The sequence below is a fragment of the Cricetulus griseus genome, chromosome 3 (assembly GCF_003668045.3).
Source record: "Cricetulus griseus strain 17A/GY chromosome 3, alternate assembly CriGri-PICRH-1.0, whole genome shotgun sequence".
In the NCBI taxonomy this organism is placed as follows: domain Eukaryota; kingdom Metazoa; phylum Chordata; class Mammalia; order Rodentia; family Cricetidae; genus Cricetulus; species Cricetulus griseus.
The window spans coordinates 250,369,722-250,385,414 of record NC_048596.1 but is presented as its reverse complement, the minus strand read 5'-3'; the positions used below and the strand labels follow the sequence as shown (position 1 = coordinate 250,385,414).

At 37.8% G+C, this 15,693-nt stretch overlaps 1 protein-coding gene across 2 annotated transcripts in view; it reads left to right on the top strand.

Annotated features, from left to right (window-relative positions):
* Cdkal1 (CDK5 regulatory subunit associated protein 1 like 1) overlaps nucleotides 1-15,693 on the top strand; it is a 562,780-nt gene that overhangs the window by 185,447 nt on the left and 361,640 nt on the right. For both annotated transcript variants that reach the window (XM_027409316.1, XM_027409315.1), the window contains exon 8: nucleotides 1,669-1,789. In XM_027409316.1, coding sequence (XP_027265117.1) covers nucleotides 1,669-1,789 — 121 coding nt within the window. The remainder of the gene's footprint in view (nucleotides 1-1,668; nucleotides 1,790-15,693) is intronic.

Here is a 15,693-nt window from a genome sequence, read left to right as displayed (position 1 = left end):
ACAAGAATATCATGTGGATGAATATGGCAAAACAGTGGCACTGAGACCACTGAACATTGACGTGGGAACATAGGCCCTACAGAAAAAGTAACAGAGTATACCCTTGACCCAAGTTTAAGAGGTCAAACAATACAATAGAAACAAAAAGGAAAGAATACCTTTGTACCCCTAGGAAAGATAATGAGATCTAATAATAGCACCAAAAATATGAGCCATGAAGGTAGTAGTTGATAACTTGAAGTTTATTAAACTAACAGTTTTTTACAAAAGACATCACCATGAAAGTTAAAATATAATGTGTAGAATGAAAGAAAATACTTAGTAATTGTATGTTAGCAGTTGTATGTCTGATGAAATTGGAAATATTTAACAGCCATTTCTTAGCAAAGAAGTTATTTTTAAGATAGTAATATACAAATTCACGACATGGCTCAGCAATTTCTATATTAGGACTCTAAGAGAAATGAAAACATGGGTGTACAAAGGTTTATGTGCATATGTTCTTAGAAGTGTTACTGTGTAATAGGTGTTGGAAATGTGGCAGATGTCTATCTTTTGGCATGGGCTCAGAGATGGGCCAAGCTAAAATTACAGTGTTGATGGAAACATTTCCAAACAGGATTATTGTCATGATTTCAAAACTGTAGTTATTTATTTAAAACCATTCAGTTTTGTTTTCACAGTGGACATATTTTATGAGCTGTAATATATTCATTGATGAATTGTAAAAACAATATATCACAGTAGAAATGTTAACAGCCAAGATGGATGATCTTATAGGGTATATCACATGGTGCACTCATAAAAATAGCATGTCTGAGTGCAAAGAGGAAACACTATATGGTAAAATTGTGACTACAATCTGAGGGGTTATGCATGTTCTTTGCTCTGTGTTTTCTACATGTCTGAAGTTACTTCAAAGTTTTCAATACTGAAAAATTTTTTAATGGATATTGTAGTCTAGTTGCATTTTGTATAAGCAACCTTACAAGATATTGCTTAAACTATCTAGTCATAGGTTTTATGATTGTGATATATATGTGTGGTGTGTGTATGGGTGTCTGTGTGTGTTTGTGTGTGGGGGGGTGTGGGTGGTTGTGTGTGAAGGTGGGAGTGAGAAAGGGAGGGAAAAAGGAGAGTAGGAGTCTCTGTCTAGAAAATACTAACACAGGTAAGTAAGTGCTCAGTGCTGTTTCATCAATCATCAGTTACCATCCATATCTTAATAGTGACTGCAAATAGCAGGCAGGCCTAATATGTAAGCCCTTGCTGTTGCATTATAGTATAGGTCAGTGCAGGGAGTGTTCACCCTTAGGAGATTATTTGAAGAACACTGAACCTTTCTCAAATGTGCTGTTCTCACATACTATGAGCAAAGGTTGGCAAGTATATTCAGTCCTTGAATGCAGAGGTTCTCTCTCTCTCTCTCTCTCTCTCTCTCTCTCTCTCTCTCTCTCTCTCTCTCTCTCTCTCTCTCTCTCCCTCCCTCCCTCCCTCCCTCCCTCCCTCATGATCTAAGGCTCACATCTGCTTTAGGAAGTTTTTTCTCCTTGGTCTCCTATAAGAGAAAAAAAAAATCAAATACAGTCCAGAACATATTTATTGAAAATGATAGATGACAGTGAATTTGTGTGGCGTGCTAATGTGTGTCTTGTGCTTGATTTGAAGGTCACTCAGTGAGACTCCTAGGCCAGAAGAAAGACAATGGAAAGCGGTTGGGGGGAGCAAGACTGGATTTACCAAAGATCAGGAAGAATCCACTGATCGAAATAATTTCAATCAACACGGGGTGAGTATCTCTCAGAGTTGCTCCTGATGTAGTGACTTTGTGAGTTCAGCCTGTATGTCCCTAGATATGTGGCATCCAAAGGCAGTTGAACATTTTCTTGGTAAAGAAAAAACACAAAAAGTGCTAAAGCTCTTGAGTATAGTTTCTTCTAAGTCCTATCTTGTCTTTAAATTACATGTGTAATTGAGGCAGAATTTTATATCATTGACTGATACTGTTTTTCTCATCTTGGGCAATAAACATGGATTTCACTTCTCCAGGTTTTATTCTTGGTTAAAAATCTTACAGACATATTGAAAAAGTAAAATTCTCATGACTTGTCCCTGCATCCTAGGCTGAGTCAGTAGGGTCTGGAGTATAAAACCAGCCTGTGCTATACAGTGAGCTCTAGTGTGAGAGCCAGCCTCAACCCCTCGCCATCCTTCCTCAAAGAAAAACAGAGCAAAAGAGCAAAAGAGTGGCTGGTTACCCACATCTCTGATTGCTTGTACATGATTCTGGTAGTGGTTGCTCCAAATAATGTTTGATCATAAATATCTGGACTATGTATTTTAAAACATGATTCTTTATTTACGTATTTACGTATTTTTTGTATATATACATCTGCACACTAAAGAGCACATCAGACAGTTGTGAGCTAGGTGGGTGGGTGCTAGGAATTGAACTCTGAAGAACAGTGAGTGATTTTAACCACTGAGCCATCTCCCTAGCCCTAAAACATTATTCGTAAAGTAACCTATGACTGACTATTAAGTGCTCCTTGAGTTGCCCTCTCAAGCTATCACCCTTTTCTCTACTTATTCATGCTTTGTTCATACTTCTTGGGCTTCCTTTCTTTAAATTAGACTCCACATAAAAGCGTAGGTCTTCCTGAGATTATGGGAAGGTAGAGGGCTTATTCCTGAACCCGGAGAGTTCTTCCCCACCCCAGAGGTCAGCTGTATGCTATGTTTTTCTTCCTGCTGTTCCTTTGTCTGTGTATCCTAGGTAGCTCCCAGGAGCCTGCAGCCCTGCTCCACAGTTTGTCCACTTTGTCACCAGCTATGTTCTCCTTAGTCTTCCTTCCTTCTTCTGGTTCACCCTTTACACTGATGCTGTAATTCACAGGAGGTGCAAGAGGTCTCTTTGGTTTCCATTAACATCCTTCTGGGGTGACATTGAACTAACTGGGGAATCTTTTGTGGAGCAACCTTTGGGCTTTCAGCATTGAGGGCACACACGTTTCAGAACCCAGGGGTTAAGCAGCATTTATTTGGCAGCAGTGACTGCCTGAACCTATTACCACCACAAGGCTGTTTTTAGTTTCCTTCATCTCAGCTCTTCTTTGCTTTTCCCTTAGACATCAGAATGCTGCTTCCACTGCTCTCTCTCTCTCTCTCTCTCTCTCTCTCTCTCTCTCTCTCTCTCTCTCTCTCTCTCTGTGTGTGTGTGTGTGTGTGTATGTATGTTAGTGTGGTGTGTGTACATATATGTATGTATGTATGTTAGTGTGGTGTGCAGTTCAAGTTTACTGGCTGGACAGTATCTAAGACATCCTTCTGTCTCTGTTACCTCAATCCTGGGATCACGGGCCTATGCTCCCAGGTTTTATGTGGGTGCTGGGCATCAGACATGGAGCCTCCACTTGCATGGCAAATACTTTATGTATTGAGCCATCTGTCTAGCCCCCGGATGTTTTGTTTTAAAGTCATTCCAATTTTGTCATATATTAATTATCCTAAAATTGCTAAATATTTTGTATTGCAATTTTACTTTAGCTTACAGAAATAGTACTATTTTAAATTTTCTCCCATATGTGATCTAATTTTTTCTCTTATGGACTTAGTTCTTCTGCAATGGGACTGTAACGAATACTGAAGCTCAGTGGGTATTTGCTCTAACTTTCACAGTCTTGCACCTCACATCAGAGAATATAGAATTGACCCTTGGAAGTAAGTAACCAAGTACATTTTGATGCTAAATCAATTCACATTATCTCAAATGGCAATAGGACTTTGTGAACTGTGACTAGTCATCGCTTTGCTGAGTTGCTTTCAGTCTTATCACTTCTCTCACATGAAGTCAGCCCAATGAGTGTCATTCCATAGTATCAACTTGTAAGATCTTTGCTTGGATTTCATTTTTTAACCCTTATTGCTAGTGGAGCAAATTGCTTTGTTAAAACTTATTTAAAAATACTTTTAAATGGTTATACTTACAATCATTTTCTTTATTAACATCCCAAGTCTACAGTGTGCTGCTGCAAATTAAATGTGGTATTATACCTTTCATGTATGTGATTTATTTTAGGAAGAGAGCCCTCTTTGGAGCATGTTTCATGATATGGTTTACTAGGTCACCATTTGAATCTGTACAATGGTTTTTCTGTTAATGTTAATTAAAAACATCAAAGCAGGGCTTGTGCCATGGCTCAGTGTTAAGAGCACAGACTGTTCCTGCAGAGGACTCAAGTTTTCTTCCAAGAACCCCTGTGGGGTGGTTCACAAACTTCTATAGATCCAGCTTCAGGGTATCTGAACCTCCATTCTCTGAGGGCACATGCACTCATGTATACATAGATAAACATACCATACATATATATAATTAAAAATATACATCACTCCTGTTACCTTCTCTTCTTCTCCTCCTGCCATTATTATTTCCCTTTCTTCTCCCAGCTGGCCCTCTTCTACTTTCATGTCTTTTTTTGTGTGTATGTGTGACCCCATAAGTTTCATTGGTGTCTTTTACGTGTGTGTGTGTGTGTGTGTGTGTGTGTGTGTGTGTGTGTGTGTGTGTGTGTGTGTTTTGTTCTGAGGAGCATCTTGATGCTCCATGTATTGCAAGCATAATTCTACAAGAATAACATTCACCATTCATCGGAGCAGCTGTGAGTACTTGCAAGAGACCTTGAGATTGAACTGATGACTGGTGATATTCTGTCACAGAAAGAGGGGAGGGGTCATCCCATCTGTGATTGTCCTCTCTTTCCTTCTAGTATGTTGTATGTAATTCTTTCCTACTTGCTTGTGGCCCCATGGTGCTAAGTATATATAAGGAGAAGGATAACTGGGGGGAGAGAACTCTGTCTATGTAGCTTTAGAGAAGTTGTCAGTCATGCTGGGGTGAGACTTTGGTGGTGTGACTGTTTTGGTGTTACCCATGTAACTATGAGTGAACTCTCCACCATGCTCTGTAGAAACTCATGGTTCCTCAAGTTGTTCTTTGTTTTGTTATTGGTGCCCTACAAGGAAGGAGTAGTCATTTATCATGTCCCCATAACACTGGAGTATTTTGGTAGGGTTCCTTGAGTGATGCCTTTGCTTTTACTATCAGTGGGAGTGGAGTGTGGAGGAAATGCTAGTAGAGCATGCTGCAGAGGACATAAAGAAAGAAGCTGGACAATGGGAAATGAAGTCAATTTGTGATCTACTTGTTGATTTGAGTGTTAAAGACAGCATTTTTGGCAGTCTTTGACTTCCAAAGGTGAGAGTTGACTGTGCTTCACCACCCACTATGATAGTGTAATCTTCAGAGCTGTGAGATTATTCCAGGGTGAAAGCTCCAAACCCTCCCTCACTTAACCACATCTCAGAAAATTCCACCTGGCCCCTGGTGCCTGATAAGTTTTCTTTCATTATTTATCTTGTCTCTTGTTATTTTCTGTTAGTCAGGCGTAAGAAAGATGGTAGTTGGAGATCTTTGAGAGGAATTTAATTTTCTTTGAAATTACATAACTGGACTTATTATCATTTTGTAATTATCTGATACTCCACATTTCTCTCCTCTGTATGCATCTAAACTTCAGGAATATGTTCTACCTCAGAGGTTTTAACATTTTGAAATGTCTGCCACATATCAGGCTCGTTTATAGCCCTTGATATATGTAGCCTCTCTATAAATATATGAATGAAAGGCATTGGTTGCAAACTTATCCTACATAATTGAAATTATTTTTAGAGAAATAGGTAGTATTAGTGCTTTTTTAGCTTTTGGTTTTGTTTAAAATGTGGTCATTATTAGATGACTATAGTCACAGTACATTTAAAAATATAATTATTTCCTGTTTATGATATTATTAGATTATAGAATATAGAGATAAGCAAACATCTCCCAAGTTATCTATATGGTTTTATATACAGTTACAAGCAGAGGTATCAATGATTCTATATTTGGGATAATGCTTCAATTGTCTTCCTTGTGCAGAGCCACCAACAATGACTCCTTAGGTCTCTGACTTTGAGGGCCATTATAATCTCAGATGTCCTCTTATTGTCCCTGTCTGCCACAGGCAGAAGCAGCAAGGAGTGGTAGAATGGGCTGAATCTCCTTGGCCTCTGTCCTTAAAACACCTGTCCATTATCAGCACTGGAAACTGTAAAACTCCTATGTTGTCTTTATGTCGCTGTTAATTGTAGCTTTTGGAAAATTACATTCTCTATAGAGAGGATTTTTGAGTTTAGTTAGAAATTTTGTAGCCAGGTATGATGGCTGCTACCTCTAATTTGAGCAATAGGCAGAGAATCACTGAGAGTAAAGTCAGACAGGTCAGCCAGGATTTCATAGCAAAACTGTATGTCAAAAACCCACATGATATAAAAGGTGGCAGCTGGAGGGGGAGGAAAAGTTCTACCATGCCTGCCATTACAGCACTTGTGGGACTGAGGCAGGATGAGTGGATTTGAGGCCAGCCCATTCTGAACAGAGACCTTGCTTCAAAACATCTTTAAACTTGAAGTTCCAGAGGCTTTTTACAGCAGTGTCATGATTACACGTACACTAGGTGATTCATTTTAAAATTTTGGAAATGACTATGTGATGGTTAGATCTCTGTTTGACATAAGATAGAGTCATCTGGGAAGAGGAAATGTCAATTAAGAAAATACTTTCATTGCTTTGGCCCATAAACAAGCCTGTTGGGCATGTTTTTGCTTATTGGGTGACATGGCAGGGCCCAATCCATTGTGGACAGTACCACTTTTGGGCAGGTGGTCTGAGGTTGTATAAGAAACAAAGCTGAGATATCTATGGAGAGCAAGCCTGTAAACAGAGTTCCTTCATGGCCTATATATAAGTTCCTGCCTCCAGATTCTTTCCTTGACTTCCTGCTTTGAATTCCTTTCATAGGCTTCTCTAGGTGAGGAACTATAACATGGAAGTGTAAGCCAGATAAGCTTTTTAACTTCAAGTGGTCTTTGAATGTTTTATCATAGCATAGCAACAGAGAGCAAAGCAAGTCAACTATATATTTTTGTTTATGCAAATGAATTTCTTGATTACTTACTTTATATCTAGCATGCTGTCAAGAATCAAAGATACACATTTATTTTCATTTAGTTCATGCTACACTGTTGTTCAGATGTCCCGATTGCATGAATCAGGCCCTCCTCTGAACGTGATTGCTCTGTTTCAGCCTATGTGCTCTGCTCTGAAATAACTCTTTGAAGATCTTTCTACCTTTGTCTAAAGAGGCAATGACTTCAAAGAAGTGCTCAGCAATTTCAGTTACTCAGTAATGCAAGTAACATGGCTGATATTACCTCTGTAAAATATTTATATACTAGTGCTGTATTTCCATACTTTCCACACTCCTGCTACTTCTCCAGCTCCTCCTCTACAACCACCCGCCTCTCAAATTCATGACCTTTTCTTTAAAAATTACTATTGCTACATATATAAATATTAATACAAAACTAAATGTTGCCTATTCTTTTAGCAATAAATTGAGCATTGATGATTGAAATTCAACCTGAGCTAATTATTTCATGCTTTGTCCTTTCTTCCCAACTTCTCCTTCTCTCTTTCCCCATTTCTATTCTTTGTTTCTTTCTCTCCTTTTTTTCACACCTCCTTTCCTCTTCTTTCCTTTCTTTCCCCCACTGTCTTTCTTTGCAGTTCAGCTGTCTGTTACAGTGAAAACAAGTCCCAGAGCAGAATGCACTGGGACTTTGCAGGCTGGCACCATCCAGTTGATCTTGTCAGTGTGGTGGGACCCTCCCCTTGTGTCATTTGGTATGATTGAATCAAACCTTGCTGGGGAGGTTCACTTAAACTAAGTGAGACAGTATAGGATGTAAGGACAGTATGTCCTTCAATAAGACCAGTTCAGGGACCAAGGCATGTTCGGTAGCTTAAATGTCCTGCCTGAGGCCTCTCAGTGTGGGTTCTGTGGACCAGTATCTAACCATCAGTTGTTTACTGCTGGCCTGTGACAAATAGAGGACTGGAGAGCTGTCATCTTGGAAACTTGTTAAGGGATTTTATTGCAATTTCACTGCAGGAATTCATCCTCACTCTTATTTTACACAAAGTGTAGTTTATAAAAGATTGGGAATAAATCCATGGTTGGTACTACAGATGCTTTCAGAAGAACAGAGTAGGCTTCTGTGTTGTAATTTTTTTTCTCTTTGTTTGGAAAGTATTTCAGCCAACACATTGACCTTGATTTCCCCAATGAAGTGTTATTTCTATTGCTTTTATGTGACTGTATGGCCAGAGTGGTTAGTGGTTGTGTGAGACTTTTGTGCTGCTCTGACAAAGATAGTTCAAAAGGAGAAAAGAGTTATTTTGGTTCACAGGTTTTGAGCTTTCTACTCACACCATTTTGGTGTGAGGGAGGCAGGAAGTGCACAGACAGAGTTCACCTGTGCCATCCTGCCCACCTCCTCATCCTCTTGTGGTCCCATTTCATTCACGGTGTGTTAATATCCCTTGTGTGTATTGTGTGTGGATACACCCTCACAGGCATATATCCAAAGTGTGGTTTTACTCATCCTATATCTGTCTCTGAATCCAGTCAAATTCACAGTCATGATTAACCATCACAGTAGTTTGCTGTTACTTTAAAAAATGAAAACTTAGTTTGTCAGTTGGCAAAGCCTCAAATGTTGACCATAGCTCCACGGTATGTATGCAGTCATTTCTGCAGGGAGTGGCCTTTTTGGTCCAACACGAACCTAGAACTTGATTATTCCAGTATGCATATGGTCTATGTTGACTTTTTTCAAAAGAAATTTGTAGCCATTCTAAGATGGCCTGTGAAATCTAGCCACTAAAATATGTAACTGTAAATGGTCACCTCCTAAAATGAGGCAGAGCTGTTGTTTGGCACTCATGTTGTGTAAGCCACACAGAGCAGTCAGTATTCTGGAATGTGACACCAGCCTGTTCTGGAGGCCACAGAGTTCACTGGGATGAGTCTGTGGTTGAGTTTGCAGTCCCAGACCCTGTTGTTTTCTAGCTGGGGACCGGGGTGAATTAATCACATCCCAGATCCCTTCTCTTCTCATGTTTGTAACTGATTTGTTGCTGAGATGTTCCTTCAGACCTTTGGGACTATTGAATCTTACTGTCTGAACATTTCCTTCCATCCATTCCTCTCTTGGAAGCTTCATCCTTTTTGCTGTTTGCTTATATCTAAAGTTCAGATTTCATCATCTATAATCATTTCTTCATTTTTTACTGCAGTGATTCAGGTTTTTGTTACTTTGTTGTTAAAAAAAAAAAATGAAACATCCTAAACAATTTAATATCAGGAGGCTGAAGTATTTAAAGTTATCTTGAACTTGTAACATTTTTACTTTTTCAGCCAAAAACAATTTGTCTTGAAATTTGTAGCTCTTTTTGTCTTCACTGGAGTCTCCAAATATATTATTTTCACTTAAATATTGTACAAATAAAATTTCAACACAATGGATTTTTTAATGCATTATAAAAGTATATTTGGGACTGATCTTTATAGGAACAGTGGATGGCACTATTGGCTCATACCTGTTTTGTAATTATCCTTAAACTTCAGAAGTTCCAAATGCTAGCTCAATAAATTTTCTTAAAGTGAGGCACTCAGCAAATGCTAGACAATGTTAGGATAGGTTTAATACTAAATTTTGTAAATTTTTCCCTATATAACCACTATTTTATATGAACTATATCTATTTATACATACATACACATGTATGTATTGTTCACTGGCATATATAAATGTCTGATTTTAAAAATAATTTTAAATCCTAGCATGTGATAGGATTGTTTTGCCCTAAGTATAACAATATACCTTGCTTATAATTTTTCTGATCAACAAAACTGTTTAGTTTGAAGATGAGGAAATACATTTGAATTGTATTCAAGAAAAATCAATTGTAAAGATACTTAAAGTTATGCTCCCCCCCCCCCATTATAGATATGAGTTTAAAGTATGTTGAGTGGAAGGATTGACAGTTTATCCAGGTTATTTCACAGATTGTGTGGTGTGGACAAGCATTAATATAACAACTTAGAGATGCTTCTACAGTTTAGAAAGTTTATTAACTTTTTATTTGAAGTGTCAACTCACCTGGGGCTGGGGAAATGACTCAGCAACTAAGAGCACTTACTGCTCTAGCAGAGATCAGTGTTTAGTTCTCAGCACACTTGTGGCTGCTCAGACTGTCACTCCAGTTCCAGGGGCATCTCAATCCCTTTTCTGACTGTCACTGTCCCTAAGCACAAATGTTGTATATACATGCAGGCATTCATATACATAAAATAAAATAAATCTTAAGACAATACCACCGTACCTGTATATGTAAAAGGCTTCTATGTCTGTTACGAAAATGGAAGCATTTGCATTGGGTGATTTATTTTGTATTGTTTATTACCCCTTTTCAAATGTGATTAATAATTTCCTATTCATTTCGGGTATCAGGAGTTCATTTATGTTTCCCCTGATATTTCCACAGCAAAAGGCAAAGACACAAACACAAAGCAGTGCTATAAGATAACATTATGCAGTACAACAACATAGAAATGAACAAAGTCATTTCAGGATCATGGTGGATTAGTGGGATGACAGAGAGGGCTTCCTTGGAATGTTATATGGAGGCTATGTCTTCAGTTTATCTTGTAGGTGGCATCAAAGGCAATCGAAAGAGGGTTAAAAATGAAACCAAATCCATGAGTAATAGCATTGACTGTGAAAGGCCACACCATGTGTGTAGATTGGTGAGGAGATCAGTGTGCTGGGGTTTTCATAAGAGAACGGTAGGGGAAGGGATTGAAAAGAGTTTGATGGTTTTATGTAGTAGCACCTATCTGTGATCCCAGCACTTGGGAAGCTGAGGTAGGAGAATTACAAATTTCAGGCCTGCCCAGACTACAAAGTAGTGAGACTGTGTCTTTAAAAAAACCTCTAATTTCATGGACTGGTTGAAGGAGGGGGCTTCTAAATCATATAAATTTTTTTACAGATAATGCCCACCACCACGGCCCTCATGCAGTCTTAGTTTCTCGTTACAAGCCTCTATTTGCATTGCGATCCATGGAACTGGGTTCTGTGTGCAAGGAATCAGTAAATGTTATTGGATATATCAAGGGCCTTCTGTAGATGGTCCTGTTGCTTCAAGAAAATGGCTTTTCTGGTTTGGTCAGAAGAGGGGGGGTGGGACCAAGTTTGTGTAGCCCTACCAAAATTATGCGTAATTGGATACACATGTAATGTTTGGCGGATCTGTCAGCTTTCTCCAACACTAGAATAATACATACCCCATATTTACTTTTAAAACCACTTTGCTTTCATTTTACTACAGCATCAGCATGGTAGCCTCAGTTGGTTTATTTTTTTTCTAACCCTGACAAAGCACAATGTTTTACTTGGCTTTTTAAAAAGGCAATAGTGCATGTAGTTAAGACCTCATTTACTTTATCTGATGAAATAGTCTCTGAGGAATGAATGTTTTTCCTATAAGTCACTGAGAAAGTTGGTTTTACAATAAGGTCATTTGTAAGAATTCCTGGTTTCAGTTCTAAAACAACATATGTAACTTGTTTTTTGTAATGTATATTTTTTGTGACTTTAAAAGGCTCACCTAAAGTAAGTATTAGTCATGTGATAATATGAGTTTATGCGGAATTTTTGTTTGTTTTTACCTTGTAAAACACCTTTTATGTGTAGTTCTGCCTGTGTAGTATTTTCAACTATTCTTTCCCTCTTTTTCTCTTTTCCTTTCTGATACATGTATATAAATCTGTGAATTTTGTATGCATGAATACAAGAATGGGCTTAATTCTTTAGCACTGTGTAACTGGAAGATACCCCAATTGCACTGATAGCATGTTTCTCATTTGTCTGCATATCCACTTAACCCTTAATGTGCAGAGTGCTCGGTAGTCATCAGACACTGTTCATGGTGAAAACACAAGAGCTACCCTGAAATCACTGCTCTGAAGGGCCTTGCAATCAACTTTCTTAGCTAACTGGTAAATAACTTTGGTTTTACTCTGTTGTCTGTGATAATATTGCTGTTTATGTATGTGGGACTTAGAGTTACAGTCTTCCAAATTACCACATCTGTCCAGAATGCATAACAGGTTTCCTACAATAGAAGGCGGTTGAACTGGGGCTGGAAAGCAGTGGTATTCTACATGAATGTCTTGCTAACTAGTGGCATTCTCTTTGATAATGAGTTACTGGTGAGAATTGAAGTACCACCATTGTATATTGCTATTACTTCAAAATTTGGATCTTTTCATTACCCGTAGGCTTATCTTTCAGAATAAGGTTGTTAACACTCTTTTCTGTCTTTCTTATTTGTATTTCTGCTTTTGAGTTTTTTTTTTTTTTTCTCTATCCTACTGTAATTCTCACTTATTTGCAGAGGAAAGAGGCAAGAGGCAAAGCAACTGAAAGACAGGGTGCTGTGGAACATTGATGCCAACTTCTGGGAAAGGAGATGCCTGCCTGTAACAAATGCCCATGAGGAAAGCAGGCCCCTGGGGCTCCAGTGCTGCAGGATCAAGCTCATTAGCACTTCTCAAGTGTCCAGCAGTGGCTATGATAGCACAGTGAGGGGCTGTGTATAGAATGGATTAACAGTTACATATTTGTTCTTTATTTATTTCTTAAATGATTACATTTTCAAGTTTACTCATGCTATTTTATTCAAGTATTGTATTAGGAATGTAACTAATGTATCTAGGACTCCATTAATTTTAAATTCAAGGATAGTTGTGAAAAGACAATACTGTATGCATCACTGAGGTTTGTCTTTAATTTGTCCACTGACTGTTTTGTTATCTTCCCCACACTGTACAGCTGTGTCCTGGACTCATCCATGCGGAGGGTCTCATGCACTTCACAAATGCTTATTTGAAGCAGAGTCAGACTGTGTGGTCTAATTTCTAAATTTCTTTCTTAATCCCAGCATTTGCCTTTTTCTGTAGTCAGTTGACTTTCACATCTGTATTTTCTCTTCTCTTGCCTGTACTTTCTCTTTTTGAAAGTTTTATTCTGTTGTCTTTGTCCCTCTATATTTTGTATTTCTAATCATTCTTTCCTTTTGAATTTCTTGCTTTCGTATAGCCATATTTATTAAATACCTCCTCGTTTTGGTGTAGTAGATGAAAAATAACTGCTAGATTCATGGATTTCTATTGTAAATATGTAGATTTTTGATTCTTTCTTTGGAATGTTTCCTTGGCAAGTATTTAGCTGATACCAAAATAGGGATAGGGAGCAGCAGTCTGATTTAAGCAATTTATTAATGGGTTATACTGGTTAAGATCTTCTGTCAATTAATGAGAGTGGTCTGAGAGTGGTTTCCCTTTTTAGTAGAGGTAAAACAAAAACTTTTAATTAGGGATAGATTCTACAAAATATCCAGTAAGTCCCTTTGTTATTTGTAGCCTCGTGGCCAAATAGCAAGTGTCTACACATCTCTTTATTATGAATCTGTACTTGGATAATTAAAATTCTTTTTGGAAGATGCATATATTCATAGACTTTTAGAGGCAAAAAAAGATTATAGAAATTTAAATTTTCCATGTTGACAATGAAGCTGAAGTCCAAAGTGTCTTCATTTCAGTGAAAGGTCACTTCTTTGTTTGATGTCCTAGATTCCAGGAGATTAAGCTTCATAAGAAATAAAAGTTGGTGTTATGGGTGGTACACCTTGATGTTTAGGAATTTAGGGATTAATAGGTGGTTTAGATGGTTTTATGGTCTGTAAGTCATTTTATAATCCACATTTTATTTAAAATAGAGGTCAGACCCCCAGAAAAAGTCATGGCCATGGCCAATTATGTTTGATTCTAAAGAGGCAGATGATCTTTTTCATTTTTAAAATAATGTTTTTATTTATTCTTTGATAATTTCATACAATGTAGTTTGATTATGTTTGCTCCCCTTCTCTAACTCCTCCCAGATTCCCCCCAATTTCATATTCTTGTTCTATTAAAAAGAGAGTAAAACATCAAATCCAGTTTGGTTTTGGCTATTACTCATAGTTATGGGGCCTGCCCTCCAGGGTGGTTGATATACTAGGTGTCACTTAATCAAAGAGTACTGATTTCGCTCTCCAAATACCAATCAAATCTCGGTAGTTCTTCATATAGGGGTGATATGCCATGGCCACTTCCCCTTCTTCATGTTGGAATGTATCTGGATTGACCTCATGTATGTACATGTTCTCATAATTTGTGCATCCTCTCTGTTGTGTTTGGAAATTTTTTTTTTTTTGAGGTGATCTACCACTTCTCATTCTTACAATCTTACTGCCTCCTCATTTGCATACATCCTTTCCGTTAGGGATGTAAGATATACCATTGAGGGAGTATATATAGTATTGACATACAGATAGAAACATTCATCAGTAGAATAAAACTGAAGACCCACACATGCATCTACATACTTATGAACTTCTGGTTTTTGGCAAAATACACACTGGAGAAAAGCTGACAGCATCTTCAATTAATGATGTCAAAAGCTTGTCTAACTGGGTGGCTGTATGTAGGAGAATGAAACTAGGTCCCATATTTCTCATCCTGTACAAATTTCAACTGTAAGTGGATTAAAGACCTCGATTTAATACCTGATACCCTGACTCAGTTAGAGAAGAAAGTATAGGACAAACTTGAGTTTATTTGCACAGTAAATAACATTCTGAATATGACTCTGGTAGCTCAGGCATTGAGCCCAAGAGTATTTTAATGTTTCCTCATTAAGCCAAAATATTTCTGTACAGCAAAGGGCACCATCATTTGAGTGAAGAGTTAGCTTATATAACGGGGAAAAATGTCTTTTCTAATTGTACATCTGTGATGGCTATTATTAGTTGTCAACTTGAATACATCTAGAATTATCTGAAACTCAGCCAGTTGGGTACATTTGTGAGGGATTTTCTTTGTATTGATTCAATCATTTGGGGTGAGATGATTCACCTTAAATCTGGATCACACTTCTGATGGTAGTCTATATAAAGGACACAGAAGATGGAAACACTTGCTCTTTGCCTGCTTACCTTAATTCTCCCTGGCAAGTTCATTCCCTCACTGGTACTAGAACCTACTTCTGGATCCTAGCACTTACTGAAGAACAGCAAAGTCCTCCATCATTATGGACTGAACAAATACTGGATTCTTGGACTTTCCATTGGGGATAGCCATTGTTTTAATAGTTGGACCATAACCTTTAAGCCATTCTATGCTAATAAATCCCATATATATTAATTCTATATGTTAGTCTATATAAATATATATTCTTTTTATCAGTTTGGTTTTGTTAGAGAACCCTGACTAATACAACATTTGACAGAGGGTTAGTATCTAGAATATACAGATCACTCAAAAAACTAAACATCAAGGACACACACAAACCAGTTACAAAAATTGTACATCGAACTTGAGGTCTCAAAAGATAAAACTCAAACAGCCTAGAAACACTGAAAAGGTGCTTAACATCATTAGCTATTAGAGAAATGCAATTAAAAGTACTTTAGTATTTCATATTCCAGTCAAATTAAAAACAAATAATACCAGACATAAAACAAAACCCCAAAATGACATTAGATGCTGGTGAAGCTGTGGGGAAGGGGAATACTTATCCACTGCTGGTGGGACTACAAACCAGCAAAGCCACCATGGAAGTCAGTTTTGAGATTCTTCATGAAGCTGAA